The 27,430-nt window shown below is 39.3% G+C and overlaps 6 protein-coding genes across 19 annotated transcripts; 2 read left to right on the top strand and 4 right to left on the bottom strand.

Annotated features, from left to right (window-relative positions):
• Window positions 1–106: 106 nt before the first annotated feature.
• LOC113733848 (small ribosomal subunit protein bS1c) lies at window positions 107–3,640 on the bottom strand. The gene is made up of 7 exons (XM_027260048.2): window positions 3,141–3,640; window positions 2,091–2,366; window positions 1,791–1,871; window positions 1,135–1,416; window positions 949–1,059; window positions 551–637; window positions 107–390 (listed from the first exon to the last, which is right to left on the bottom strand). The coding sequence occupies exons 1-7, from the start codon at window positions 3,483–3,485 to the stop codon at window positions 283–285; spliced, it is 1,290 nt and encodes a 429-aa protein (XP_027115849.1). The 5' UTR covers window positions 3,486–3,640; the 3' UTR covers window positions 107–282.
• A 173-nt stretch (window positions 3,641–3,813) lies between these two features.
• On the top strand, window positions 3,814–9,411 carry LOC113733849 (galactinol synthase 2). Of its 5 annotated transcripts, none has more exons than XM_027260049.2 (6): window positions 3,814–4,199; window positions 5,746–5,929; window positions 6,677–7,006; window positions 7,892–8,212; window positions 8,487–8,621; window positions 8,823–9,411. In XM_027260049.2, exons 2-6 carry the CDS (start codon window positions 5,915–5,917, stop codon window positions 9,066–9,068), a joined length of 1,047 nt encoding a protein of 348 aa, XP_027115850.1. In that variant the 5' UTR covers window positions 3,814–4,199; window positions 5,746–5,914; the 3' UTR covers window positions 9,069–9,411. The 5 variants fall into 5 exon arrangements, with proteins under 5 accessions (XP_027115850.1, XP_027115852.1, XP_027115851.1 ...); XM_027260051.2 differs by lacking the exon at window positions 5,746–5,929 and adding an exon at window positions 4,320–4,387 and having other exon boundaries at window positions 3,815–4,199; XM_027260050.2 differs by lacking the exon at window positions 5,746–5,929 and having other exon boundaries at window positions 3,816–4,199.
• A 729-nt stretch (window positions 9,412–10,140) lies between these two features.
• Window positions 10,141–11,467, top strand: LOC113733846 (stress-response A/B barrel domain-containing protein HS1-like). The gene is made up of 2 exons (XM_027260045.2): window positions 10,141–10,423; window positions 10,989–11,467. The coding sequence occupies exons 1-2, from the start codon at window positions 10,284–10,286 to the stop codon at window positions 11,176–11,178; spliced, it is 330 nt and encodes a 109-aa protein (XP_027115846.1). The 5' UTR covers window positions 10,141–10,283; the 3' UTR covers window positions 11,179–11,467.
• A 768-nt stretch (window positions 11,468–12,235) lies between these two features.
• On the bottom strand, window positions 12,236–15,701 carry LOC113733844 (dihydrolipoyl dehydrogenase, mitochondrial). The gene is made up of 2 exons (XM_027260042.2): window positions 15,107–15,701; window positions 12,236–13,710 (listed from the first exon to the last, which is right to left on the bottom strand). Exons 1-2 carry the CDS (start codon window positions 15,371–15,373, stop codon window positions 12,460–12,462), a joined length of 1,518 nt encoding a protein of 505 aa, XP_027115843.1. The 5' UTR covers window positions 15,374–15,701; the 3' UTR covers window positions 12,236–12,459.
• Window positions 15,702–16,589: 888 nt separating this feature from the next.
• LOC113733845 (probable protein phosphatase 2C 49) lies at window positions 16,590–19,353 on the bottom strand. 2 transcript variants are annotated; one of them, XM_027260043.2, is made up of 2 exons: window positions 18,895–19,353; window positions 16,590–17,919 (listed from the first exon to the last, which is right to left on the bottom strand). In XM_027260043.2, exons 1-2 carry the CDS (start codon window positions 19,081–19,083, stop codon window positions 16,936–16,938), a joined length of 1,173 nt encoding a protein of 390 aa, XP_027115844.1. In that variant the 5' UTR covers window positions 19,084–19,353; the 3' UTR covers window positions 16,590–16,935. The 2 variants fall into 2 exon arrangements, with proteins under 2 accessions (XP_027115844.1, XP_027115845.1); XM_027260044.2 differs by having other exon boundaries at window positions 16,590–17,913.
• A 2,938-nt stretch (window positions 19,354–22,291) lies between these two features.
• Window positions 22,292–27,173, bottom strand: LOC113735304 (hydroxyproline O-galactosyltransferase GALT3-like). Of its 9 annotated transcripts, none has more exons than XM_072081621.1 (8): window positions 26,022–27,173; window positions 24,618–25,581; window positions 24,086–24,327; window positions 23,697–23,975; window positions 23,358–23,486; window positions 22,991–23,173; window positions 22,771–22,900; window positions 22,292–22,684 (listed from the first exon to the last, which is right to left on the bottom strand). In XM_072081621.1, exons 2-8 carry the CDS (start codon window positions 25,399–25,401, stop codon window positions 22,554–22,556), a joined length of 1,878 nt encoding a protein of 625 aa, XP_071937722.1. In that variant the 5' UTR covers window positions 25,402–25,581; window positions 26,022–27,173; the 3' UTR covers window positions 22,292–22,553. The 9 variants fall into 9 exon arrangements, with proteins under 9 accessions (XP_071937722.1, XP_071937723.1, XP_071937724.1 ...); XM_072081622.1 differs by having other exon boundaries at window positions 22,292–22,681; XM_072081623.1 differs by having other exon boundaries at window positions 22,292–22,663.
• Window positions 27,174–27,430: the final 257 nt, after the last annotated feature.

Below are 27,430 nucleotides of genomic sequence, written 5' to 3'. Positions count from 1 at the left end.
ATTTTGTTTCCGCATAAAAAATCCTTGCTTGCCGTACCCCTCTTTCATGCATGTTGTTAAAGTGGAAACGGCAAGAGGAAGCAAAAATAATTGACATTTCATGACGGGACTCGAAAACTTAGTGTTCCTCATTTACTTCTTTGTTATTTCTTGTGTGATGAACATTTGACATATGATATCCACCAAATAAAAGAATAATTACGCGCGAGGAGGTAATACAAAGTCGAGCGGGTGGGTACACTTGTATGCATGTTGTATAAATAAAGCTACGAGATGTGTAAATCATGATGAATCATCGGCGGGAGGGATATCACTCAAATCCAGACCCTCTGCAGGCAAGTCGGAGGTTAGCGGTCCTAAGATCCCATCAGAGCTCAAAGTCAGTCCGCTCTGCCAGATGAACAACAGCAACATAGAAAAAGAAATGCAGAGTGCATTAGTAAAACTTTCTATGCCAGCACCAATTTACTTGCTTTGTGCATTTGTTATTACTTGACAACGGACGAAAAAGAATTCCAGGGGAAGGGGATTTGGCTACCAAACAAATTACCTCTGGTTGGAATCTGAGCATATCAGCACGAGCCATTGCTTCTGCTTGTGCAATTCTCTGCCTGAATGTTTGAGCCATTTCCTCAGCCTGTGAAAACGTAATCACCATCAGTTTTTTCTTTGTTGATGCCTATTATTATTTTTCATAGCTCTCCCCGTGATGATTGCTTCATTAACTTTAGCTAATATATGACACGTACAGTACAACCCAGCTCTTTAGTCGCATTAGAGAAGTATAAATTTATAACCCTTTCATCTACAGGACGAATATACTAAAAAAAAAAAAGAAGAAGAAATACAAATTTACTCGATCTTAGTATTTTTGTGTTACTTTCTTTATTTTGAGAAGTATACGATGCCAAATTTCAGAACATCTAGCTATAACAAATAACGCATTACCTTCTCAAAGACAAGCTTAGGATTACGAATCATGTCACCAGGAGTAGGCTCCAGCTTCTTTGTAGACAGGCTCACTCTGCCTCTCTCGCGATCATGGCTTAGTATCATCACCTAGAACACAACACCTTACTGCAAATTGCTTACAAAAAGAAACCACAAACAGATAAAAAAAATATCTATATGTACCTTTAGAGTGTCACCAGGCTGAAGGACTGTTGCAATGTCCGAGACTCGATCGTGACTTATCTGACTGACATGTAGAAGGCCATTGATCCCGCCTATGTCAATAAAAGCACCATAAGGTTTCAAGCTCTGAACAGTTCCAAGAACCACAGAGCCAATTCCAAGCTGCGCTTGACTGTCAGCCATGGCCTTACGATTGCTGAGGATGAGCCTCGACTGTTCTTCATCAACCTCTACAAACTTAAGTGGAAGCTCCTTCTCAAGAAGCTCCTCTGCAGTTGATTTCTGATAGATTAATCACGTAAATCTTATGTCAATATCTGCTTAAATTGTTTCAGCAGATACATCCTACCTCTATTTCTTTCTCATCTTATCTTTTTATACCGCCAAGTTGAGGAAACATGGTGAGCAGATGAGGAAAATCTTAAAAACAGTTTTATATTATCTAATGCATTATATCTCCAGTAATTTATAGTTACAAGACAACTTTAGTGGCAAGGTTGGAAATCTAAGAGGAAGCGGACATTCTCTAGTCTTCAGGAGCCACCTGACTCGCAATAGATGCATATACAATATTCTGTATAGCATTCTCCTAGATCTTTTTCTTTCATTTCAAAATGAAGTTAGTAAAATAAGGCATGCCTAAGCGAGAAACTAACCGTTGATATTTGCGAGAAGGGAACAAACCCAACAAGGCCTTCAACCAATGCCACTACTCCACCTTTATTCGCACCAGTTACCTGCCAATGTATACGACAGAACAAAAGTTACAAGTTGTATTACTACTGAGAAAAGCAAATGCTTCTATTAGCTGATTTTATTGACGACTACGAGCTATCACAATAGGGAATACTAAATGCAGTTTCGAAACAGAAAAACGGCAAAGGATAGAGGAATCCCAACAAATAACACACAAGTGATAAACCTAAGTATAGCAGCTTTTGGTGCAGAAAACCTACCTTACCCTTGACAACAACATCTTCAGCTTGAAGCTGTCTACATCTTTCCCATGCTAGCTCGTACTGGATAGCACGCAGGCTCAGTATCAAACTGTCATCAGCTTCAATCTCACCAATGACTTCAAATTCCTCACAAAGACCAGGCACTATGCCAGCTTCTTCTACACTCTTTATCCTGTAAATTGATGCCTGGCTCACAGGCAAGTAGGCTGATGATTTTGCAGTAATGTCAACAAGGGCTCCATTTGCATCTACAGCAAAAACTGTTCCTTTGACCTGGAAAGAAGCATTTGGTTGAAGATTAGCAACTGCAACGACTAAAGCATCAGCCGAGAAAAAAACACAGTTTTATCTCTCTCCCATCCATCATCCAAGAACCGTAATTTTACAAATTAAAGGGGAATGCATCTGATCGCAACTCTAGATATCTCTAATAACCGTATTAGTGTATCTGATAGCCAGACCCTGAGCTAAAAAAAAAAAAAGACATCTCCAACTTTGAAAAATCGATCCACAATATAAGTACCCCTTTTGGACTCAGTTACCAACCAATATCCATTTTATAATGATTTTTTCCCCACTTCTCACGGTCAAGTTTACCTCCTTCCCATTGTTCAATGGATATCCAGTCTCTAATACCACAAATCAACGCACGTTCTGCATTCACCGACAGGAAAACACAACCAAAAAGGCTATTTCTAATAAGATTACTCTAGCTGACCTCATCAATCCAAACCAAACATAGCATTTTCCATCTACAACCCGGAAACAAGACTCTTACTACGCATGCCGAGCTAGGATATAAATGCATTTGTACGCCAACTTTACAAAACCAAACTGCAGGGAAAAAAACCTCTTCTCCCCAGAGTCGATGAGCAACTGACCCCGCGCAAACTCCCAAATTAACAACAACACAAGTATCCAATCTTTAACGAGTCAAATCACACAAGAATCAGAATTACACAAGCTCAACCCCATTCAACTTAAACATACAGAAAATACAACAAGGAGAATATACAAAGGGGAAAAAAAATGGATAAGAGGCTTTACCCTGCTACCAATTTCAGAATCGAAGTCGAACTTATCAAGGGCAGCGTGGAAGTTTTCGAGCGTAAAGGCGACACCTTCCATAGGGGCAGTGCGGCACCTGTCGTAGGCGTCTTCAAAAATTTCTTTGAGCTTCATCCGCTCTCTGGTCTGTGCGTTGGAGACAGCCACTGGTCCGGCAGCTGCTGCCACAACTAGTACTAGTCCTCTTCTGGGCTGCTGCTGCTGGTGGTTCTGTTTGGGTGAGTTGAGACAATGGGTAGAGCAGCGGTTGTTCGAATTAGTGTTGAGGATCGTGGAGAGCGGCGGGCGTTTCAGCCCACCAAAATGTTGAGCCAAAGATGCCATCTGACTCTTTTTTTTTTTTCCCTTTCTCTTTGGGGGGTTTAACAGGCACAAAATCAAAATACACACACTCGCACACTCGCAAGCGGAGTGGTGTGTATGTTTTTGGTTGTTCAAGACCGGCTTTTCTACAGGGAGTTTGATTGGAGGTGGAGGAGGAGGTCAAATATGGATAGGGGAAGTCAAATAATAATTAATTATTTACTCCTAAGTCCTACCATTCATCTTTTTAGTTTGTTTGTATGAAGTGTGGGCTCGAGAGAAAGAAGAATTAGGCCCATCTAGTTCTGAAATGGTATTGGGCCATTGAAGAAAGAAATGGCCACCACACATGCCGTGATCAATTCCTAGCGAAGAGAAATGTTGGAACTTTCCAATGGAGGCCCGGAAATTCTTTTAATGCTGTAGTAATTTGCAGAAAGAAACTGAGGGAGATCAATATTCAATAGGAAGGAAGGGAAGGAAACTGGGGCCTGGGGGCGTTCAGGTTCAGTGACTTTCGGCGCTGTGTGTTTCTGTGAAGAAAGGGGGTTGTTGTCGGGGCAAATTTGCGTTTAAGCCGACTGAGCTGAGACAAGAAACCTAAGCTAATTTAAGAGTGAGAGAGTAAATTGAGCTCGCTCGAAATGGAGATTTCTTCCTTCCATATATATCAGGGGCCGCCCATAAATCTTGAATGAGGAGGGCATACTGAGGGTTGGTTAATACACTGAGATGGTAATAGCTTTCAACTCTCTTTCCGTATATCATCATCATGAATTTTTCTTGTGAATTATTTTTTTTTTTACACAGCACAGCACACAATCTTTGTATTGTGAAGTTTTCGTTTGCCTGCAGTTTCTGGAAATTTGGAATGCTTTGCTTTGCCTTTGGTCACCCAGCTCAAATTTGCCTTTGGAAATTTGGTACACGTTTGTTAATTCTGGAGAAAATGAAAGTGGAATCTGACTGACTTTCTTTGATGATTAAAAGAAATGCATTTTGATTCGCCAGCGTTCGCGTGGCACGCCCCTTTTTCATGTTCATCATCATGCTCACCACCACAACCAACCATCCATCCATCCATCCATCTCAAGCCAAATTCATCACCACCCTCACCCTCTCTTGACAAATCATACCCGTGTGGAAGTGGAACATGATATTCTGTTCTGATTAAAGGGCGTCTTTTCTTTTCTTTCTGATCTCCAAATTTGCAAACTCAAATTTGCTCCAGAATTTCACAAACTGGGTTTTTTTTTTTTTTTAATCAGTTTTGCGTTCCCAATTACTTTTTGATATTCCGCGAGCTATGAATTCGCATTTTTAATATCCAGACTTAGTCAAGAGTGAAGCAATGATCATGAACTTAAAAAAAGCCAGACATGCATAAACGGCAGCACTGGAGAGTTAAAAAGTGCTGCACTAAATTTGACAAGGAAGAACCTTTATGATTAGGACGACCAAACTCATTTGCATGGGTAGGAGAACTTTGGTGGCATGCCTGCATGTATACAGTCGTATAGATTAGTGATAATTTCATAAACCTCCTTGAGGTTTTCAATATATAACTTCATCTTAATTATTCCTTTGATATTTCAAAAATATCAATGATCAAAATTTTGAAAGAATAACCCAACAGGACCCTCCTAAAAAAACCTTCTTATAAAATTCTTTAAAGGAAATATGGAACAATACACAAAATCTCAAGCCCACTCTCTCAATCCTCATCTCTATTATTTTAAACTTTTCATATTCCCACATATCACCATGACCACCACCATCATCACCTCCTAAATTCTAAAACTTCAATCTAAGTTACAAAAGAAAAAAAAATCAGCACTATTAAACTCAAAAAATTTCACTAACGACATTAATATAGCATCCTATCTCTCAAAATATTGATCAAGTACCAACACATGCCCCATCCTTTTTTAAGCCTTCAACTTACATCTTATTCTATTCATCTCTAGGTCCTCGAAACAAAGTTAAAATTCATTTGTAATATGTTAAATTTGTATTTAGGACATAATTAGTTATTTCACGAGTGAATCTTGTTTTTGTTTCCATTAAATGTTTAATTGTGTGATGTATTCCTATACACAAGATTAGGAGCGTGTTGAAAATCTTAAAGGTACTAGGTGCAATTGTCAGAAATCTCGAGGGAAGTTTCTGAAAATATCCCTATAGATTATAAGTTATGCATGCAACAATGAGAAATTGAGTGGTGTCAATGGTAACATATAAATTCAATAATACACTCTGTGACAAGTTTGGTAACGTGCAGCAATTAGAGGACGCCTTGCACCTAATTAATCTACTGACTACAACAACCCCAAAAAGAAAAAAAGGGTTTGGATCCAAAAGGCAAAAGCAAGAAGAATATCCCAAGCCTTGACAAAAAGGTAGATTGAGAATCTATCAATCCGGTATTTCTCCTACAACCATGCCATGCCATGTGTTTGGAAAAGGTAATGTCGTTCCAAAAGAAAAGTGAGAATCTAGCAACGAAATCAGACACCAATCAAACTATTGATTAAGCAGTTTGGAAGGAACTAGATTAGGTGGAATATATGATGCGTACACGTACGAGATATAAAACATGAAGGGTTATGACTTAGTTTGCTTGCTTATCATGCAAAAACTGGAATCCAAGAACAGCCCGTATCAGCAAAAACTGGAATCCAAAAAGGGGAAGTAGCAGTATTCTATTCGGTAGCTTTAGTTAATTTAGTTTAGTTAACTAAAGGAGGAGAGAAAGATAGGAAATGATAGTTTATGTAATTGCTAGCTTCCTCGTCTATAGCCAAATGTAACAGCACTCTGAGATGAATTAACCGACAACAACAACAGAATCATCATCTTTCAGTAGAACACGTGTTAAACATGATCAAAATCTTTTCGGAAAAAGGTTTTTCAATCATACTTCCAGTCCCAGTGCCCAGATTCTTTACTTTTTTGCATGAAAATGCAATCCCTGGAATAAATTGCCCGCACGGAGCACGCATGTTTCATTATAAATACAGAAGCCCTCCACCAACTTCTGTGCATAACAAATTAATTCCATCCATCTTCTCTTCTTTTGCGATTTCCAAAATTTTCCTTTTACCTTCTACAAAGCTCAATTTTCTTTTCTAAAAAAAAACAGAGAAAATAAAATTTGTTTCTCCTTCTCATTAGCCGTTTAATTTAGTCCAGTTTGCTGTATATTATTGCAGGGATCGATGGAAATGAACTTTGAAAAGGTTTCATCAGTATTGATGGAAAAGGAAGTGCAGCCAACTAAGAGGGCGTTTGTGACATTCTTGGCAGGAAGTGGAGATTATTGGAAAGGAGTTGTGGGATTAGCCAAGGGTTTAAGAAAGAGCAACACCGCTTACCCTCTGGTGGTAGCTGCGTTGCCAGATGTCCCAGAGGAACATCGCCAAATTCTAGAGTCTCAAGGCTGTGTAGTTCGGGAGATTGAGCCAGTATATCCCCCTGAAAATCAAACTCAATTTGCCATGGCATATTATGTCATCAACTACTCGAAACTTCGGATTTGGGAGGTTAGTGCCTGCTCTTCAATTAATTCTGTGAAGCATGCATCTCTTCTCACTTGCATGTAGTACTTCGATCTTGTTTGTACACTGTTTTGTTGCTCCTTTTAGTTAATTGGCACAAAGAAGTGTTATTTCTGATCATCCAATTCTGATTCTGAGCAGCATCTATGAAACGACTGCTGAGTCTTGCCACATAAACAAATGTACAGGAAGACATACACTACTTGTCTATTCTGGTCCAAGTTTAGTGTGTTTGTATATACAATGGATCGATGTAGTTGCCTTGCCTTTGTTTTCGAGGTGGCGATGGTTTTCCTTTGTCGTTTGACTAGCCAAATTGTCAAACCAAAAGAGTCTTAGTTTGGTAAATCAACATCTCATTAGATTTTTAGTAGCATAATTAGTTTCATTTTTTTCGTAATTAGGTTTATTCAGCTACCTACAGTTCCAACCATGAATTGACGAGTCGAAAAGGCTCCTATTTAAGCTCTTTCATCATTGTTGTTTTATTTTCACTCACTGCTTGATAATTCCCTCACTTTACCTTTGTCCTTGCTCATTTTCCCCACCTTCTTTCCAAAAAGGGAAAAAAAAAAGGGTCCTACTCCAGAAGTACTTCATTCTTATAGGCACTAGTGGACGAGTCTCCTTGGGCCAAAATTCGTGTGTTTCAGCCTTCAATTGTCGTGCACGTTAATTGATTATCAAGTCTTGCCATGCACAAGGCTTCGAGAGCACTGCACTTTAACTTGATCAATGCTGATTCTAGCCAACAACTGCTGAAGTACTGTCTTTAAATAAAATCGGCCTAATAAAAATAGCTGGTAGTCCTAATTATAATGAGCAAGCAAGTAAATCTTACACACTAATTCATGATTAACGATGTTGCAGTTTGTAGAGTATAGCAAGATGATATACTTGGATGGGGACATTCAAGTTTTTGACAACATTGATCACTTGTTTGAGTATCCGGACGGGCAGTTTTATGCTGTTATGGACTGCTTTTGCGAAAAAACTTGGAGCAATACAATTCAGTACCAGATCGGTTATTGCCAACAATCCCCACAGAGGGTGCAGTGGCCAGAAGAGTTGGGAGCACCACCACCCTTGTATTTCAATGCCGGCATGTTCGTTTATGAACCAAATTTGTCCACTTATCACCGTCTTTTGGAAACCGTCAAGATCACTTCTCCAACTACATTCGCAGAACAGGTATGTGTGCTAGTACTGTGCGGGCACTGATTCTCAAGATTTAGCTTAGATTACCAAATTAGATAGATGCGATCGAGTACCAGTCCAACATGAGATGAATGAATAATGGAATGTAGAGGCTAGCTGGCTCTCAAAGTGAATGATGTCCAAATGAGCTATAGCCTTATAACTAGTAATGCAATTGGCGTCCCACACCACATGTCGTTATACAAAGAAGCAAATCGATTCATTGTTGGTTTGCTGATGCCATCCATATTTTCATGTACACATGCAGGACTTTCTGAACATGTTCTTCAGGGACATTTATCGCCCGATTCCTCCGGTCTACAACCTGGTTTTGGCAATGCTGTGGCGACATCCCGAGAACATTGACCTTGACAGCGTCAAGGTTGTTCACTACTGTGCTGCGGTAAGTGGAGACAACAACTTGATTACCAGTAGTCCAGTAGTAAACTACTACTATCTTTCTGTTTTGCTAACCTGAACTGCATGGTATGAAAAAGTGATCAGTTTTGAGAAAAGGTGTTTAAAAAAGAAACTTGAAATGATGTAGTATCAATACTTAGCCTGGGTTAATATTATTGAAATGATGAATTTTGGGTACGCGCAGGGATCAAAGCCCTGGAGGTACACAGGGAAAGAGGAAAACATGCAGAGAGAAGACATAAAGATGCTAGTGGAGAAATGGTGGGATATATACGAAGATGAGTCCCTGGACTATGTCAATATTGCTGATGCACCCTCCAAGATTAACAAGGAAGGTGGTGGAAATGATGATCAGAAAGAAAAAACAGTTGCAGCGCTTTCCGATGCTGCTGGCCTCGTTCACTATGCTACTGCTCCCTCGGCTGCCTAATGAATTTTGTCTGCCTTAAAAATCAACTTATTTATTATTAGGGCACAAGTCTTCCTTCCAGATTTGATCCAGTCCCACACTCCCACTCCCACGCCCATCCATCCAATAATGTGGCCTTAGCTATGATTACCACCAAGAAGCAGCAACAGTAATCCTCTGAAGTATATACAATAAATAAATCTTAGATTGTAATAATTAGTCTGCCCGCGGTATGATTGTACAATTGCAGGTGAACTATACAATATATGTACTGTAATAGCCCAATAGGTAGGGACAGAATCTGAAATAATTTCAACCAATGTACTGTATTACTTTGTATGGTATTCCAGCTGAACTTCTGCTACTGTACTACTCATGTAGGAGTAGTTTTTAATCACTCTACTCTAGTCAAGAGGCCGAAGTCCTCTTCTTTTTTCTCAACAAAAGGGCAAAAAAGGAAGGCAAAAAATCTAAAAGAAATAAACGCCCATTCCAATTTTCAACCCTGCCCTTGACCTTGAGTGCATATTAATTAATGGAGGAGTAGTACATATCAACTTATGGCTCAATCAAAACAGTCGACTTTCCTTTACTCAGAGTGGAGTATGCCCCAGATGTTTTTCTTGTTAATTGCCACTCTAAGTACGATGTTTTTCTAGAACGATTTAACGGAAAAGCAAACCCCAACTGCCGGTTGGAGTTGAGGCAGCCCACACTTGTGAACTCGTATATACTCCCTCCGTCTCATTTTGATAATTTTAATTTATTTTTCACACAGTTTAAAAAAAAGTAATTAACTTTGTTGGATCAATCAATTAAGGTAGCTATTTTTCTAAAATACCCTCATATTAATTAGAGTATAACTTTATGGGAACTTAAATTGATGATAAAAAAAGAATTAATTCTCATTAAATGGGATAGATTTATAGTAACAATAACTTATATTAAATAAAAATAATTTAAAAAAATTAAAATATAACTATATTTTTTAATTAAAAAGTGAACTATAATTTGGGACAGACGAAAAAAAAAAAAAAAAAGGAACGATCAAAGTGAGTAGAAAGGGAGTGACATATTGGTTGGTCACCAAACTTGAGAGGGCTTCCACCCAAGCCCCGAAGCCCACCTCTGGAGTCTGGAGTGTTTTAGAAGTTCAGCTCATTAAAAGACTTCCATCCTTCCTTACAATAACAATTACAGAGCAGCTGTAGACGCAGACAGACTTGAGCAGCGGAGATGGAGGAGGCCAAAGGTGAAGTGAGGCACGTACTCCTAGCCAAGTTCAAAGGTGGGCTCTCAGAAGATGAGATTGACCAACTCATCAAGGGCTACGCCAATCTCGTCAATCTCATCCCACCTATGAAGTCTTTTTCATGGTATGGTACTGACTGACTACTTTCTCCCAATTAATCCATAGGCCCTCAATCTTTTCTTGTTTTCAGATTTCACTCGGTTTTTCTTTGTTTCAAGTTTTCCATCTTTCAATCATCATGGTGTTTTGTTACATGTATATATATAAAGTCAAATCTTCGTTTTGTGGTGGATCGTAAGTTTATGTGAATTTGCTCGAATCTTGGAATGCTTATTTAGACCCTTTCCAGCTTGTGTTGTTACATCTGTTGTCTTAAAGTTACGATCTTGACTTATTTTTAAGCTTCAGGGTTCTGGCTATGGGGATTGCTTCTGCTTCTGCTATTGGTCATTATTCTTTTTTATTTTTTGTGGTGGCTTGGGGCGGGGGGGGGGGGGGGGGGGGGGGGGAGGAGGGGGAAAGGTATGACATTTCATTTCATTTGTTCTTAATGCCATTTCTGTTTCTAGGAGTGGCTGCCATTTTAGTATATTTCAATTTGAATGTCAGAAAGGTATGACGAGTGAGTTTCATCTCATGCACTGTTGTACAGAATCTAAGATATCTTGCTATGGCTCCCTTTGTTGCAGGGGTAAGGATGTGAGCATTGAGAATTTGCACCAAGGCTTTACTCACATCTTTGAGTCCATCTTTGAGAGTACCGAAGGGATTGCTGAGTATATTGGTCATCCAGCTCATGCTGAATATGCTAATCTGTTGCTCCCTCAACTAGACAAAGTCCTTGTCATTGATTACAAACCCACAGTGGTCCATCTTTAAATGTTTGGGCAGAAATCTTCTTCATTCAACGCCCTACAAACTTTACTATGCATTCACTTGTATCAGAAGCTACTTGCTGTTGAATGATGCTCAAGCAGCTCACCTTTTTTTCGTGCTCTTTAAGATAAGCACCTGCTTCTGCTTTGGTATACAGTTTCCTTGACCCAAAAAAAGTAAAAAAAGAAAGGATAAACATTTGAATTACACTTCTTTTGGCTGGACTTGCGAACTAATGTGTATGTTTTTAATCGGATCCTAAGAGATGTATGAATTCCCCATATTTGAGGCCTGTTCTTGGGTCCTTCGATGGATACTGATTCTGTGTATTCGTGGTGGCCACTGTGCAGATTGAGTAGGATCCTGAGGACGCATACCGCCTACTGTTTTTTGTTGCTCTACCAGTAACATAAACTTATCTGACACTATTGGGATCGCATGCTAGAACTTGCTACAATGTATCGTAGGAAAATAGCATGAAATCACTTGTCTCACACTTGACCTCCTTTGATCAAACAATATAGTCATCAAAATAACATCACAAAAATTTTGGACCGTCTGACTATAATCTAGAGGTTGTTGTGTTTCTCTTAAGTTGATTATTCTTGAAATTCTCGTCACAAAGTTTTAGGACCATCAAAGGCAGCAGCTGCTCGGCTCTTTAGGTTTTCATAATCATGCCTCCTGCAATAGTAGGGGTCATACACACGGCTGTACATAAACTGCTTGAACAGAAGCTACGGATCCCTCCTTGATCCTTGTAATCCTTCCTTGCGTATACATATGTAGAGTGCAATAAGCAAGATTCAAAAGACTCCTGTAAGGCTCTCATCATCAGCTGTATTATGTCTTAAGGTGTGTGACAAGGTGGAGGTTTCAATCTCGAGTCTTGGCGGATCTTGCAAATTAAGACTATCAAAATGTCGCTGCAGATTGTTCCTCCTTTATATGACACAACCAACATTAAGCAAAGGCTTCTACCTTCTGTACATAACACAATGAACAGTAACAAAACATCTACTCCAGGCAGCCGTGAAATTAGTGCAGAGTAACTCAGAAATGTTTAAATCCATGTCCACCTCTTAGTTATTTTGCATATCAACATGCGAAGAGGAAATATTCCCACTCGGTACTTTGATCCCAGATGAGGGAACAGCAACAAGAAAAGTAGATATTTTTCACTCAAGTGATGTACTAAAGTAACACGAAGGAATCAGAAAGCCTTTCCAAGTCATCATAATTCTCAGAGGGAAAATAAAGCAATAATAACAAGATATAAGGCATCTATATGTGAATGGGCTTGTCATATGTTGCCATGGCAGCTTCTTTAAGAGCCTCACTCATTGTGGGATGTGCATGGCAAGTACGAGCAATATCCTCACTTGCTGCCCCATACTGCAAAGCTAGCACAGCCTCGTGAATAAGCTCCCCAGCATTCGGTGACATTATATGGACACCCAATATCTTGTCAGTCTCCTTCTCTGCAAGTATCTTGACAATTCCCTCGGCATCATCAATTGCCTTGGCCCTGCTGTTTGCCATGAAAGGGAACTTTCCAACACGATATTGGACCCCGAGGGCCTTCACCTGCTCCTCAGTTTTTCCAACAGATGCCACCTCAGGGTGTGTATAAACAACTCCAGGAACCATATCATAATCCACGTGACCTTCCTTCCCAGCAATGAATTCCACACATGCAACACCATCCTCTTCTGCCTTGTGCGCCAACATTGGTCCTGGAATAACATCACCAATAGCGTATACCCCAGGGATATTTGTGGCAAATTTTTCGTTGACTAGGACCCGACCAGCCTTGTCAGTTTCAACACCTATCTTGTCCAATCCAAGTCCAGCAGTAAACGGAATTCTTCCTGCGGATACAAGGACAACATCAGCTTCAAGAGTGCTCTGTTTACCACCATCAGCTGACTCAAGCGTCAACTTCACTGTCTCCCCAGCAGTGTCAACTGATACAACCTTGGTTTTGAGCATAAATTTCATCTTCTGTTTCTCAAGGGCACGCTGGAATTGTTTGCGGATTTCGCCGTCCATGGTTGGAACAATATCAGGTGCAAATTCAACAACAGTTACCTCAGAGCCAAGACGCCCCCAAACAGAGCCCATTTCAAGGCCAATATACCCAGCTCCAATAACAACCAGTTTCTTGGGGACTTCTGACAAGGACAAAGCACCAGTTGATGACACAATTCTCTGCTCATCAATGGCTACCCCGGGTAGACTCTTGACATCAGAACCAGTGGCGATTATTATATTCTTCCCTTTCACAACAGTATTACCACCTTCAATGGTGTCAACAGAAACCTCTGAAGGGGAGAGAAATTTGCCATAACCCTTAACATAGTTGACTTTGTTCTTCTTGAACAGACCTTCAATACCTCGGGTCAAGTTAGACACAGCTTTATCTTTCTGGGCCAACATAGCTGGTAGATCAACTTCAACAGAAGAGAGTTTCACTCCATGACTGGCAAAAGAATGCTTGGCTTCATGGAACATGTGTGACGAATGAAGAAGTGCCTGTACAACAAGGATAAATTTGCTAAAGTTCAGCAGCAAATCCAGAATAAGGTACCAGTTATGGTAGGTAAAGTGCAAAACTGGTCAGCTATCTCAAAATTTAGCAAAATTATCAACCAGATGGGCAAGGGCGGAAAGTAAAGCAACATTTATGCTGTCAAAAATAGCCATGAGCGAGAGTCCGCTTGATGATTATTCAATTATTGTAAAGGATGGCCCTGCAATCATTTCGAGAAAAACAAATTTGAATTCAAAGACATGAATAGCAAACGAGATAATGTGAAAACCTAAAACACTCAGCGACAACCTTTGGAAATTTCCCACGTATTTCACAGGCAGAGATTTCACAGGCAGAGACTTATAAGAATATTAAGACGATGAGTTTTTTTTTTTTTAAGTGGAATGCTAAGAAAGAGCCAAATCAGTAAGAATATAGATGCAGCTCAGATATCCTACCGAATCACAAGGTGATTATTACTGGAGGAAGAACTACCTCAAACCAATCAAGAACATCTAGATTGCCATGTTTCTCATAGATGAGCCTTAATAGGAGAATGCCTAATTTCCACCACATTGCACAAGCTAATTAGTTTAACAGCACGTACAATAAAAAATCATTGCAACAACATACAACACCCCTCTAAGATACAGTAACTTGTACGTTGCAAATGAAGTTGTGAATATGAAGAGCATACTTCGCCCTAGTGGCACTGAGAAAGCACAAAAGAAACCCTTTACACTCTATAATTGCACACTAATCACTGATATAAATCGTCAAGTGTATCTGCAATATAAGTTCGACCTTTCCCTTTTCCCTTTTCGGACATTTCAGCAATTTAATATCAGTTATTGCTTAGTTTGAAAAAAAATCAGAATCAGCAGTCAAGTCACATAGTGACATAGATAGTAATACTTGAGGTACACCCAAGGTGAATTGTTCTCTGAAATGCACAGGTTCATCGAAATCAAATTCAAAGTATTCAAAGCTCCATAAAAATTTCAGCAGTTCACCACCAACTTCAACCTCACTTAGGAAGAACTTAAAAGAAAAGAAAAGAGAAAGAAAGAGCAGCTCAATTCGAAATTGCATTAATTAAATTAGAAAAAGAAAAGACAATATAACAACAGAAATAAATCAGAATTCACAGCCTCATCAATCTATCATAAGCTCAGCTAATCAAAATTCCCCCCCCCCCCCAAAAAAAAAGAATTGAACGGTTGAAGAGACAAATAAATAACAAACATAAATAGATTTGGTGGAATCCTATAAAAGTCTTTGAGAGAAAAAAAAAACAAATGGAAAAAAGAAGAAGAAGCAGAAGCCATGTAAAGAAAGAGGGAGAGAGAAGAAACCCAAAAAAGGGGAAAACATAGGAGGAGGAGGAGGAGGAGGTACCTTGGAAGGGATACAACCGACGTTGAGACAGGTGCCGCCGAGAGAGCCACGTTTCTCGATGCAGGTGGTTTTGAGACCGAGCTGGGCAGCTTTGATGGCGGCGACATATCCGCCGGGTCCACCACCGATGACGACGACGTCGTTGTCATCAGAGGCGGAAGCGAAGCCTCTGGTGGTGAGAAAAAAAGAATAGCAGGACTTGATATTTTCGGGGGACAGAAAAGGCGAGGCGGCCTTTCGTCTGGCGATGCTGCTGGCCATTGCCATTTCTTGAACGACGAATAATTTGAGGGCTGAGAGGAGGAGAAAAGGAGGAGGATAGGCTGGATCCAATCTGGACCGGAGGAAAAGGCAAAAAAAATACTCTTTTAACCAATTAACTAACAAACAGCCAAGGACGAGGAGAGGAGGATTGAAGGGCGGATCGGGTCACTGTAGGACTCAGTAGGGCGCGCTGCCTGCTCCCTCTTTTTTGACCATTTTGTATTCTCTTCTCTCCTTTTTTTTTTCCCCTCTCTCCTCAATAGAAGGCTAGTAGTAGGAGCATTTTCCCCAATGAGGTGAGCTGTGCGAGTTTACATGCCCATTCAATTCGTCGTCCTCTTTGACTTTTGTTGGTTGGTATTGTATCCAATTTGTCTAATGCCTAATGCGCAGTCAATTGAACACAGGAAAAGAATCAATTCGGGCTGATGTCGTCGTGGGTTCAAATCTCATCAGCAGCGGCGAAAAAAATCTAAAAATTATGTTATAGCAATCTAAGGATAGCACTCACTTGATTTAGTTGAATCTGTATATTTACTAGCCTCTATCACAATCTTCTTACGCTCCCCCTTCCTCTAGATCATGATAGAGTAGATTATACAAAATATATCGTTGCTAAAAAAAAAAAAAAAAAAAAGCGGCACTAAGTTAACAGAGGATCTTTAATCTATTTTCTTTTGTTTTTTTTTTTCCTCTTCGGCTTCTAGCTAAGAGGAGCTCTCTGTGTCAATTTTTTGTCAGTTAAATTGAAAAAGTGTGAGGACAACAAATTAAAGTGCGTGCATGCACTGGCGGTAAAAAGGCCAACAAACAATTTTTTTTTTTTTTTAAATATGTTCCTTTTCTTCTCCTCTTTATTCTTTTGCTTGCTTCGGCTGCCGCCCAACGCGTACTCTCATTCCTTTTCTGATAGGCTGCTCGTGGCTGTTTGCTACTGTTACGCACCATCCATATCTATTATATCCTCCGTCCTCGTGGCCAGGAATTTGGGTCCTCACAAAAATTATCAGCCATCATCTGCTTATTATTATTCACCGTACAGTACAGCAGCGTCCCAAATGCAATTACAACCTATACCCCTAAGCAGCTTGCTCAAGACCCCAGACACACACCACACCGTCCAGGGTCTTTCAGAAATAAAAATAAATCTCTTTTTGCCACATATTCCACAAGAAAGCAACATGCTTCCCCGGAGAAAAGCTAGACACCAAACCAAAGATACACTGGAAACTAATTTGAATAAATAGAATTGATTTTTTACGTGTAGGGAAGACATCCCCTAAAACAGGATGCTCCAGTTCACCACTAGTACAAGTGAACTCCTTGCATTTAAACACAGACAATTTTTTATTTTTTATTTTTTAAATGCAGCTACAAACACCACCATTTCTATCCCTCTACCCGCACAAAACTGCTGGCTGCTTTTTCTCGGTAAATCTGAAGCAACCACAAAACAGATAAAAATAATTTCTTCAGAACAATTGTGTCTATTTACACACTAGTCTCTTTCTTTTTTTTTTTCTTTTTTTTTTGTCTCGTTCCACAAAACAATATGAAGCATACACTCAGTTGCCTTCCAGTAAACTGCGCAGCTTGCACCACCTGAGCCTCGGTCTTTGAGAGGCAACCGGATCTTGACGATCTACAGGACTAAAGCAGACAACAATTACTGTGAGGTTGTCACCTGACGCCCTGCACAGAGCTTGATCCACGAGTTCTCTGGCACACTGCTGTGGGTCACCGTGCAGCCTAAGCTTGCGACGAACCAGGCTGACAGCGTCCTGGTTTGACATAACATCCCATATCCCATCACACCCAATGATCAAGAATTCATCATCCTCGGATAGCAAAATGTGTTGTACCTCTGGTTCAGCAGTCAGAGGCGATGCGGCGCCAAAAGGAAGTTTCATGCACCAGTCTCCAAGAGCCCGAGTAACAGCAAGTTCACCATTTAGATATCCATATTCTATTACGCCACCTAAATCCTCAACCCTCTTCCTTTCAACAACAGAGGAGGGTCTATGATCTTGAGACAACTGAACAGCATCTCCTTTCCTGCTCAGAACAGCACGAGAGTCGCCAGCATTTGCAATCAAAAGATGCTTTCCAAGTACAAGAGCAGTAATTGCTGTCGTTCCGCAGGATGCATCAATACTACGTTCATCAGCCAAGGCTTGATCAGCAACCAAAAATGCTCTGCGATGGGAATTTTCCAACTCCTCCAAAAATGATTTGTTGATGTCAGAATTTTTTGGCAGCTCAGCATCTTCAAAGAAGAATCTCATGGCATTCTTTTTAACATACGATGCGGCATCACAACCCCCATGACCATCAAAAATAGCATAAAATGAACTAGGCAGAAGCCATGTGCAGAGAGGACCCAAACAGGTAGAGAGATCGTCTATGCAAATGTGTTCGTCTTCATTGGATCTGCGGCGACCAACATCCGTATGGCTTCCTGAACGGATAGTCGGAAGAAACTTAATGTTCCTTGGAGAGTCTACATAAGTTGTAGTTTGGATACTGGTTGAGCAACCCAGGGCCTGATACTAATAAAATAGAAAGTCAGATATAATGCACAATATACATGTCGATGCAAGTTTGGATAGAGTATTGTTTGAAATATTATTTGGAATAATCAATGTAGTACTTTTTGTAATATGATGTATGTGAGATAAAAAGGTGGATTAAAAAATGTGTTTATCATGCAAGCGAAATATTATTTGAAAAAAATTGCTATACAAAAGGATTTTTTTTTTGTTTCTTGGGGGGGGGGGGGGAGGAGGAGGAGGGAACCACCAAAAATCAGCAAGTATATGTTTAGCTAAACACCCAAGAGCATCAAATAAAATCTACTGAACTGTAATGCGTATCAAAAGCGAAAGTGGTATGCGGTGCTTGGGTGTTTAGCAGGAGCGAGCGACCTTTGCTAGAAAGAATCACAATGTATGACGTAGCCGCATACTTCACCATACCCAGCTATTTACTACATCTTATCCAAGAGAAGTCCAATATATCTATACACGATCAACATTAAGTTGTGTAACAATTTCTGAGGTGTTACAGTTCAGATTCCTGATGGTAATTGTAGAGCATCATAAACCTCATTCCCTGGCCATTCCAGAAACCTTACAGTTTTTACTTTCCTCTCTCTTTTTATAATTGAAGAAAATGGGAAAAAACAGCGTCCAAGAATCTTTTTTTTTTTAAGGAAAAAAACTTCTAATAAGCAAGCAAAGAACACAACTTGACAATCAGAAGGTAAAAACCTAAACCCACTCCAGACAAGAGACAATTTTGACAGAAATCTAGCGGAGGAATAGTAACTAAATCCAACAAACCCAAAAAAAAACCCAATAATCAGGTCAATAAACCGGGGGGGGGGGTGGGTTGGGGTGGACCAGAAACCCTAATTTGAACAGCAAAGGAAAAAAAAATCAAGCAATTCTAAACTAACAAACAAAACTGGAAGTGCATATATGAATAGAAAGAAAAGTAAAATCGTAGTAGACAGAGAGACGTACGGATTCAGAGCGAGAGATTTGGACGCCAGAAGCGGCTTGAAAGACGGTGGTGGGAGTCGTCGGCGGAGTAGGCAGGGCATCGATTTCGATGGGAGACGGCGGCATCTTCTTGGAAGAAACGCAAAGATGATATTGAACCGAACCGCTTTGATGAAACAATATATCTGCTGCTGCTGCTTCCGCTACCATCTTCGATTTACTCTTCAAAACTCGATCAGAATTTTTGTTGCTACTAGTAATTATTTTCCCTTTCTTGCTGCGTGAAATAATAATACTACTTCAAAATAAGAGCAGACGAATCGCTGGTGTGGTGATTTTAATTTGCTGAATTGAAGGATAGTAAATAAATCGATCTGACGGAGAGAGAAATTAGGGTTTTTTTTTTTTTTTTTTTCCTTTCTTGTGCAGAGATGGGGATACCTGAGAATTTGTTGAGTAGCGAGGGACGAAAATTGGAACCTGGCTCGGGGCGGGTCCTTTTTATACTATTTTGGAAGTGCTTTCCTAAATCCTTCCTCGACTCGGAGAAGGTAATTAAAATTAATTAAGGTTGCGTGAGATGCATTTTTTCCTTTTCTTTTTTAATTATTATTATTATTTGGTAAACGCGCTGGCGGTACGATTGAGATTATTTTTTTTTCCTTTTTTTTTTATTAACACTTTTTCACGTTCGTGGTGAAAAAAATAAAAGAGTTAATCTTTTCTCAGCATGTACACTGTCAGCGTTGGATGAATGATAACTGTGTAAAATTTGAATTTAAAATTTATTATTTACACGCATATCATGAATCAAACGGTGATAATAATGTATACACTGTCAGTGTATATAAAATTTATTTCAAAAAAAAAAAAGAGGATGCATTGATGGCTGCGGCGAAAGGCCAATAATTGTTAAGAAACGAAAAGGTGAAGAAAGACTGGTCATCCTAATCCATATGCAGCAAATTCCATTAACTAATTGTAGGAGTTTAATGCTCAAATTGATGTATGCTGGCCAAAGATTGAGAAAATTGTGTGTTTGTAAATTGTAATACGAGCAAGGACACGTGATGGTCGGAGTAGAATGTAGTGCAGGATTCACGAAGGAAAGGCTTAGACGAGCAAAGCAATGGGCTAAGATAGAAGAATGTATTTATGTTGATTTTCTCAATAAGAATATTGAATTTACAAAAACTTAACCCCTCGTTTCAATTATAAAACAGCAAAATTTATTATCATGATGGCTTGTGTCCATAAATATAAAGAATTTTTTTTTTTAACGGTACTCTAAATAAGCATTTATCGATACACCTGAAATGTCACTCAATTTATTATTTATTTATACATGCTAACAATTACTACTATTATTCTATACATTTATATATATTATTCATAATTAATATATTATTATTTTTCTAAAGGTCTAACACCTAAAATACATCATGTTAGATAGACTCAACTCATGCCGTGTCGATGACTTTTTTCTACCGACCTTTCATACTTTTTATTTTTTTCGGGTTCGAAATTACAATAATAATGGGTTTGTGTGTGGAGCCCGCACTGCAACGTGTCGAGTCGCATAATTTTTTGAGTCAGAAACCACACGACACCCACCACTAATACTTCACGCCAGTACTAGTATTTTCCGCGGCGAAAGGAAAGAAACTGCTGGAAGCTTTCACTTCTTGAATCCATTTGGTGCAATTTTAATGCAGTTTACACCTCCTAACGTCATCATCGTCGTCATCATCTCTTTTATATCTCTCACAATCAAGCCACTCGGAACACAAAAAAAAGGTGGGGAACTAACATCTCAACACGTACAACTAAAATTAAGCACGACTTTAGTATAATAATAGGCTGCGAGTATGTTTGGATATCCAATTATCCCAAATAATATTTCGCTTGCATCATAGGTACATTTTCCAACACACCTTTTTATATTTCCAACCACCTTTTTATCTCACATACATCACATCACAAAAAGTACTATAGTAATTATTCCAAATAATACACTATCCAAACAAAGGGTTTCGTTTGTTTTATAGTAGGATTAGCGATGGTATCTACCTAATTACACTACCAGCAGTAGTATTAGTGGTAGGACTGCAAACGAGCGAGTCGAGTCGAGTTTTGAGTTAATCGAGCCGAGTCTCGACTAAATTTTATCAAACTTGAACTCGAACTCGAGATCAACGAGCCAGCAATTTTCGACATTGAGCTCGAAAAAAATAAAAAAATAAGTATTTTATTTTAAATAAATAAATAAAATAATATTTTTTAAATAAATAATAAAATATTAAGAATATATACGTAATTTTCCTATGAAAATAAAAAATAAAAAAATAAATATAATATACATAATTTTATTATTAAATAAAAATAAAAAAAATATATATATACTCAAGTTCTCGAGCCGACTCGCGAGCTAACGAGCTTAATATTCTGAGCTCGAGTTCGACTCGAACCGGCTCGAACTCGATTCGAGCCGCTCGATTCGTTTGCAGCCCTATTTAGTGGTATCTAATTACTTTTTTTGGGCATCTTGAACGCACTAATCAAATTCCAGTTGGCTGTAGTTTAGAGCCTAGAGGTGCCACGACAAGATGAGACAAAAATGGGGAACAGCCCGCTTCCAATTTCACAACTTGCGGACCGTTCAATGACAAACAAAGAGACTCTTTCTTTTCTTTTCTTTTTTTTTTTGGAGTAAACAAAGCGACTTTTCAAGAAACGTAAAAAGGCAAACCTTTCAAGAAACGTAAACGGGGAAGAGCACTGACGTAATTGTAGCATTATTTTGTGCGTATGATGTCCGGCACGGCAAGTGATCAGATAAACTTGAGACCATAATAATGATTCTTGAAACCTCCCGTAATGTTTTGCATAATATCGCTTTGTTTGGATTGGGCTTTATTTCTCAAAATTTATTTGCTTACATCATCATTACAATTTCCAATACACCTTTTTACCTTTCCAATTACCTTTTTATCTCACATACATCACATCACAAAAAGTGCTACAGTAAAAATATCTCTAATAATTCACAATCCAAACATCACTTAGCATCCAATAGACTTTTAAAATCTCAAGAATCTCCCTTCGATTGGCATTTAATTTCTCGTGATAGTTTAGCCCATCTTGGAGGAAATATAAAACTTTTATTTCAATATTATCCTACTCATGAAGATTAAAACAATAATAAAATACAAAATAAGGTTAAAAAGTAAAAAGACGAAAATATAGGCGGTTATAAATAAATTCAGTAACGAGGAGTTTTATATAGACATGCAAAAGAAAAAAGATATTCCTAAATATATACTTGGTTATTAGATCATAATTTATTATTATTATTTTTTTTTAAAAAAAATTTATGTTAGAGACGGGAGTGGGAAGTCTAGTCACGCGCACACACACGACACCCAATATCATTTATTCATTTAATAATCACACGTCATTCCTTGAACAAAACACACATCTGATGCTGCTGCTGTTGGACTAGCACAAAAAAGTAACACCACCGTAAGTTGTCGAGCGGCGTCCGGAGGACAATGATGATCAGTCAGTCACAGCAGGAGTTAGGAGGGTCGCCGTCGTGGCGGTGTTTTTGTTTTTGGAGCTTCTCCCACATACACAGAAGCTTCCGAGGGGTCTGGTAATGGGCCAGAACGTAGTTTGGCTCACACCCAGATATGTAAAATCTCTCGTCGTCCACGTACTTCACGCTGTGTCCCAGGCTCTTGAATTGCTCTATCCATATCCCAACAGCCACGTCCTCTAGCTTGAACAGCTGCAACCCCATCAAAAACTTCTAGTCATGAATAAAAATTAGGGAATTTTTACTCTCCCACCATTCCAAAAAAAACAACAAGAGTTGATGACGATGATGATTCTCACCATAATGTCCCTTTCCCGATGGCCTCCAACGATGAACTTCGCTATGTCTCTGGAAATTACGTAACCCGGACCATGTGCCCACGGCGGATATGATGCATACGGCCATTCCTATATACAGAGGACAAGAGACCTCCACATTTGATTTGATTTAATATGACAAAAATTTAAAAAAAAAAAAAAAATGAGTAGCAGCAGCAGCAGCAGCAGCAGTAGTACCTACCTCTGGACTGACGTACCATTTATTCTCTTTGTCCCTGTGGGGTGATGATTCGAACGATATATGACCATACAGAAGGCCGTCTGAAGAAGAAGCCTTTCCCTTCAAGCTAGATACAACTTCATCAATTCTAACGAAGGCATCATCGTCCGTCTTCATTATATATTTAGCAGTCAGGATTTCAGTCTGTCACAATGATCGAGAATGCGTGCCGCCCATCATGTAATGCGTTGATAGATATATAAACTCCAGACGACATATAAATAATGTGCATGTATATATATACAGAGAGAATATATATCATACTGTAATATATATATATATATATATATTTCCTTTTTATGTGGAGTGGAGAGCTTTGTTTGCCTACCCCCAGAATGCAGATTGCGATGGTTTTCAAACTGAGCAAGCTATAATAGTCAACAAAAGGCATCAACTGGATGTCTCCGTATGCTTGAGCTTCTCTCCACAGCTCATAGTTGACTGCTTGTTTCTTGTGCTGTAAATAAACAGAAAGTGGAAATTCAGCAGCATGTGTCTCTTATATTATTGTAACCAGAAGCAAAGCCCGAATATTTCAAGCATCAAAAGGACTGTTGGCAGCAATCAGGTTAGAGCCTCAAGTAGGTAGGGCTTAAGTTTGTGGTGAACCTTCCTTCCAATGGGTAATTTCGAAGAATAGCTGCCCAGTGTGTGATGCCTCACTTACAAGACCGATGAAGAAGCGGACAGCCACCTCGGCGGAGCGTACAGCATCGTATTGCATCCAAGATCTTCTCAGTGCCATACGCCTCTCAAAGTTATTTGCAGTTGAGAAAACACCAATCATCAATACAAGCTCTTTCTTGGAAACTGAGGGAGCTTTGAGAAGCTCGAGATCAACGTCTAAATTCAGGTCATTTGAAACAGGCAATCCTTTTGCTAAGATAGCTATGGTGGCCAAGCCACCTTTCACCTCAACTCCACCCACCAACCATGGTTCAAGCTTCTGCATCAAAATCATACAACAGATATTATTGCTATCATTCCTGCAAGATCAATGAGCATCCATCCTCTCCTATTATACGCATTTTGAGCTCCACGTTGATATTACTATACCTCTCTATACGCGAAAGATGTCTCGTGCCTTCCATTGACTGTCATGTGGAATCCCTCCAACCCAACCCACAATGAGGCAGTAAATGGAATGCCTTCAAAATAAGGGAAAGGAAAAGTGGCACTTCCATGGGTACCCCCATCAGAAAAATTGGTTAACTTGTCACTGCTACGATTACTCCCATTTGAATTCTCTGGCATAGCCGTCCTGACACTCTGCGCATTGCACTTTACTAGCCCATCAACTGAAACATGAAATACGGCAGTTATATTATTGTCTCAACTCATCCATCTAAATTGCTTCATACATCATGACCAATGCACAAGTCAGTTGAGTGACCAAGGAAACAAGAATCATACTAGCTAATCATGCATTCCACATTGAAAATCTCCGAGGCTATAGATTACATGCGCAAGATTGAATTACGATGGCCGATAAAACTAAGCCAGAGGGTAGGGTTTAAGTATACACGCAAAAGACTTGGACAGTGAGTCAAATGAAATCTATCTGATTAAAACTTTGCAAGGATTTAACCTTTTAGAAAGTCAGTCGAGCCACGATCAGGACACCTTTCCTCCTTCCCCCACCCAGATTCATTAGCCCATGCATTTTGGATGACAAAGGGCTCCTTTGTCAGGTTCTTTCCAGGTAAAAACACCTTGTACTGCAACACCAAAGGAGGCCTGGGCTCATCTGACAGTTTTGAGCCAATAAGCTCAATTTGAAAACCGTCTTGTAATGCATCAGGCATTCCAATCACAGTAACAGATGAATCTTCAACAAGACCACAAGGGATTTCAAGAGTTGCATTCTGACTCCTTGATTTTGTGCCATTAAACGCACTGACATAGTATGGACAATCTACATCCTCTCCAACTTTGTTTGCCTTGGAGGCCTTATCTTCCTGAACGGTTGACAACAACTCTTTCCAAACTGCAGCGGCCTCTTTGATGCCCTGCAGTGTTTCAGGCAATGCATCTGACCTGGGTAATAAAAAGCGCATTCGGCTCCATACCTGCAACGCTTTTGACTCCTCTTTGGAAAAGTTCCCCAAGCTACTATACAAAGAACTGAGCCCTTCAACATGGACAAATCGAGGCTTTCCTTTAAAATTAAGTGCCTTTTTGACGTCAGTCTCAGCCGATTTCACATTATCATGGCCCTTCCTGCCTTCCGGGTTGGCATTGTCAGCAGGATGATTATTGAAAAAATCATATGCTGATTGTTTTTGTTGGGCGGACTTCCCAACGAAACTGTAACTAATAACTAAAATCAATGCAAGCCCTACGATTAAAACACCTCCAGTCCACTTTTTCATTCCCAAACTTAGCACGCACAACTATAGAGAAGATTCTTGGACCAATATTTATCGGAGTACGCAACAGTTGCAGGTCCGAGGCAGTTTGTAGTTAGAATTCCAAATGTGAACAAGACCTTATTCTTCAATCTTTAGATTTGGCCAGTTACCATCTTCAAGTTCAAGGATAATGTACTGAAACTAACCAACCAAAGAGAGAAGGAAAGCAAATCAATGGTGCAATCAATTAGATAAGTAAGTTCAAAACACCATCAGTCCACTTTTTCATTTTTAAAGCAATATTCTTGGATTACGGACATGACCTTAGATCTAGAATCTACGGACTTTGCACAATCATCTCCCCCAACTTGTAAGCAGGACATACTAAATTCTAAAACCCGCCGATCCAGAAAAGGAAACAAAAAAAGGAGAGAAAAGAAGCAAAGGAAATGAATCTGCAAAAAGGTGGCTGAAAATGCTTTTGATGGATAGAGGGAGAGAGCTAAAAATTTGAATCAGAGTTCTTGAAAGCAACTTTTCTTGGGTCAGGGGTTCTGAAAGAGTTCAGATATGCGAAAAAGCCAAAAAAGTGTGTGCTTGAAAATGTAAAGAACCAAATAATAATGGTATAGTACTCCTACCTTTTTGAGCGCTTCTTGATGAGATGAAAGAGCTCAAGTGGAAGCTCCATTTGTAAATGAAGTAGATTTATTAGTAGAAACAGTATCAGCAGCAAGAATTCAGAGAGGGTTGCTTGATTTGGACCCTCGGTCTCCTCTGGTTCTACTTTTTGTCGTCGAAAGAGATGCAACCAACACTTGTGAGCCTTGGTTTCAGCAGTCGTTCTTTTTTTTGCAGTCAGATTGAAATTTTCTAGATTTATTGTAACAGAATTACAGTATCTGGGAGAAGTATTGCTCCGAACCAAAAAAAAAAAAAAAATCTGGGAGAAGTAGGCAACAAGTTGACAAGGTGTGAGTGAGTTAGTGTACCGCTATTTAATCTCTAGTGTTGGATGTCGGCAGTTGGATAATGCTCTGGTTTTTGTAATTCCTATCCTCTCAATAGATTCCTGCAATAAGAAGATACTCTTAACAGAACTTTATACTTCCCTCGTTAGCCATGATCCTCTCTGAACTCTGCAGAGATGACCAAACTGTGGTATGATTTATCAAAATACTACCATCATTACATGTAGAGGAGGGAAATCAATTATAAGACTCAACAGGTGGTATGGGTTGGGTTCGGCTCAGCTGCTCAGATCATTTTCTTTATTACCATACTATGACTACCTTACAGTAGTTCAAGGGGGCCAAAACAAAAAAAAAAGAAAAAGAAAGAAGTGGAAAACATGTTCTTCCTAACTTCCTTCCAAGAAAGTAACAACACTACAACGATTAAGTTTTACAACACTACCACGATTAAGTTTTACATTTTGGAGCAATTAGCAGCCATCTTGGAGAGCGTAGGATATTTTGGTCTCCCGGTCGTCCACCACTCAAGTGAGCATGTTGAAGAACAAACTCTTGGGTCTCCCGAAGGAAGGACGGGCTCTTCCGAGTACCAAAACCCAAATTCTGATCGCGCCGCCTGCTGGGCCTGAACAAACTGTTAGCAGTCTTCCCCATTCCAAATGACTTGTTATGTTGGTAGGAATGACTGCTACTTTTCTCCTTCAGGTTTGGTTAGGAAGATCCAATTTCTGGTCTTCTGAGTTGGAACTTCCAATTTTGTGGTCGCAAGGACACAAACTACGGGCGCGTTTGGTTCAAGTCTACAAATCGGAATTGTAATTATAATCACGTTTGAAAATTTAGTATGAACTTTGATCAAGTTATATATTTATAAGGTTTTGAAATCAAATTTTTTTTTATTTTTTTTTCTTTATTTTTTTTTCTTCCCAATCCTTACTTTGAATACTCGTGTTTCATTCATATTCTCTTGAATTAGCACTTAGGCTTAGTTTGGGAGTTTAGGATAGAAAAAAAAAAAAAAAGGGAAAACTTAAGTTACGAGAGAAGAGAAGAGAAGAAAAGAAAAGAGATTGTTA

This window comes from Coffea arabica, chromosome 3c (assembly GCF_036785885.1).
Source record: "Coffea arabica cultivar ET-39 chromosome 3c, Coffea Arabica ET-39 HiFi, whole genome shotgun sequence".
In the NCBI taxonomy this organism is placed as follows: domain Eukaryota; kingdom Viridiplantae; phylum Streptophyta; class Magnoliopsida; order Gentianales; family Rubiaceae; genus Coffea; species Coffea arabica.
This window is presented reverse-complemented; position numbering and strand designations above follow the sequence as displayed.

Excerpts from the sequence above, each read along its gene's own strand:
- LOC113733849 (XM_027260049.2), top strand. Across the intron at positions 7,007-7,891 it reads CGAAACTTCGGATTTGGGAG|TTTGTAGAGTATAGCAAGAT; the intron begins GTTAGTGCCTGC and ends ACGATGTTGCAG. Across the intron at positions 8,213-8,486 it reads CAACTACATTCGCAGAACAG|GACTTTCTGAACATGTTCTT; the intron begins GTATGTGTGCTA and ends GTACACATGCAG.
- LOC113733845 (XM_027260043.2), bottom strand. The coding sequence starts at position 19,083 with ATGGTAGCGGAAGCAGCAGCAGCAGATATATTGTTTCATCAAAGCGGT. Across the intron at positions 17,920-18,894 it reads AAATCTCTCGCTCTGAATCC|TATCAGGCCCTGGGTTGCTC; the intron begins GTACGTCTCTCT and ends CTATTTTATTAG.
- LOC113733846 (XM_027260045.2), top strand. The coding sequence starts at position 10,284 with ATGGAGGAGGCCAAAGGTGAAGTGAGGCACGTACTCCTAGCCAAGTTC. Across the intron at positions 10,424-10,988 it reads CCTATGAAGTCTTTTTCATG|GGGTAAGGATGTGAGCATTG; the intron begins GTATGGTACTGA and ends CCTTTGTTGCAG.
- LOC113735304 (XM_072081617.1), bottom strand. The coding sequence starts at position 25,401 with ATGAAAAAGTGGACTGGAGGTGTTTTAATCGTAGGGCTTGCATTGATT. Across the intron at positions 23,487-23,696 it reads TCCGCTTCTTCATCGGTCTT|CACAAGAAACAAGCAGTCAA; the intron begins GTAAGTGAGGCA and ends GTTTATTTACAG. Across the intron at positions 22,879-22,990 it reads AATGGTACGTCAGTCCAGAG|GAATGGCCGTATGCATCATA; the intron begins GTAGGTACTACT and ends CTCTGTATATAG.
- LOC113733844 (XM_027260042.2), bottom strand. The coding sequence starts at position 15,373 with ATGGCAATGGCCAGCAGCATCGCCAGACGAAAGGCCGCCTCGCCTTTT. Across the intron at positions 13,711-15,106 it reads TCGGTTGTATCCCTTCCAAG|GCACTTCTTCATTCGTCACA; the intron begins GTACCTCCTCCT and ends CTTGTTGTACAG.
- LOC113733848 (XM_027260048.2), bottom strand. The coding sequence starts at position 3,485 with ATGGCATCTTTGGCTCAACATTTTGGTGGGCTGAAACGCCCGCCGCTC. Across the intron at positions 2,367-3,140 it reads ATTCTGAAATTGGTAGCAGG|GTCAAAGGAACAGTTTTTGC; the intron begins GTAAAGCCTCTT and ends GCTTCTTTCCAG. Across the intron at positions 1,417-1,790 it reads CCTTCTCGCAAATATCAACG|AAATCAACTGCAGAGGAGCT; the intron begins GTTAGTTTCTCG and ends TTAATCTATCAG.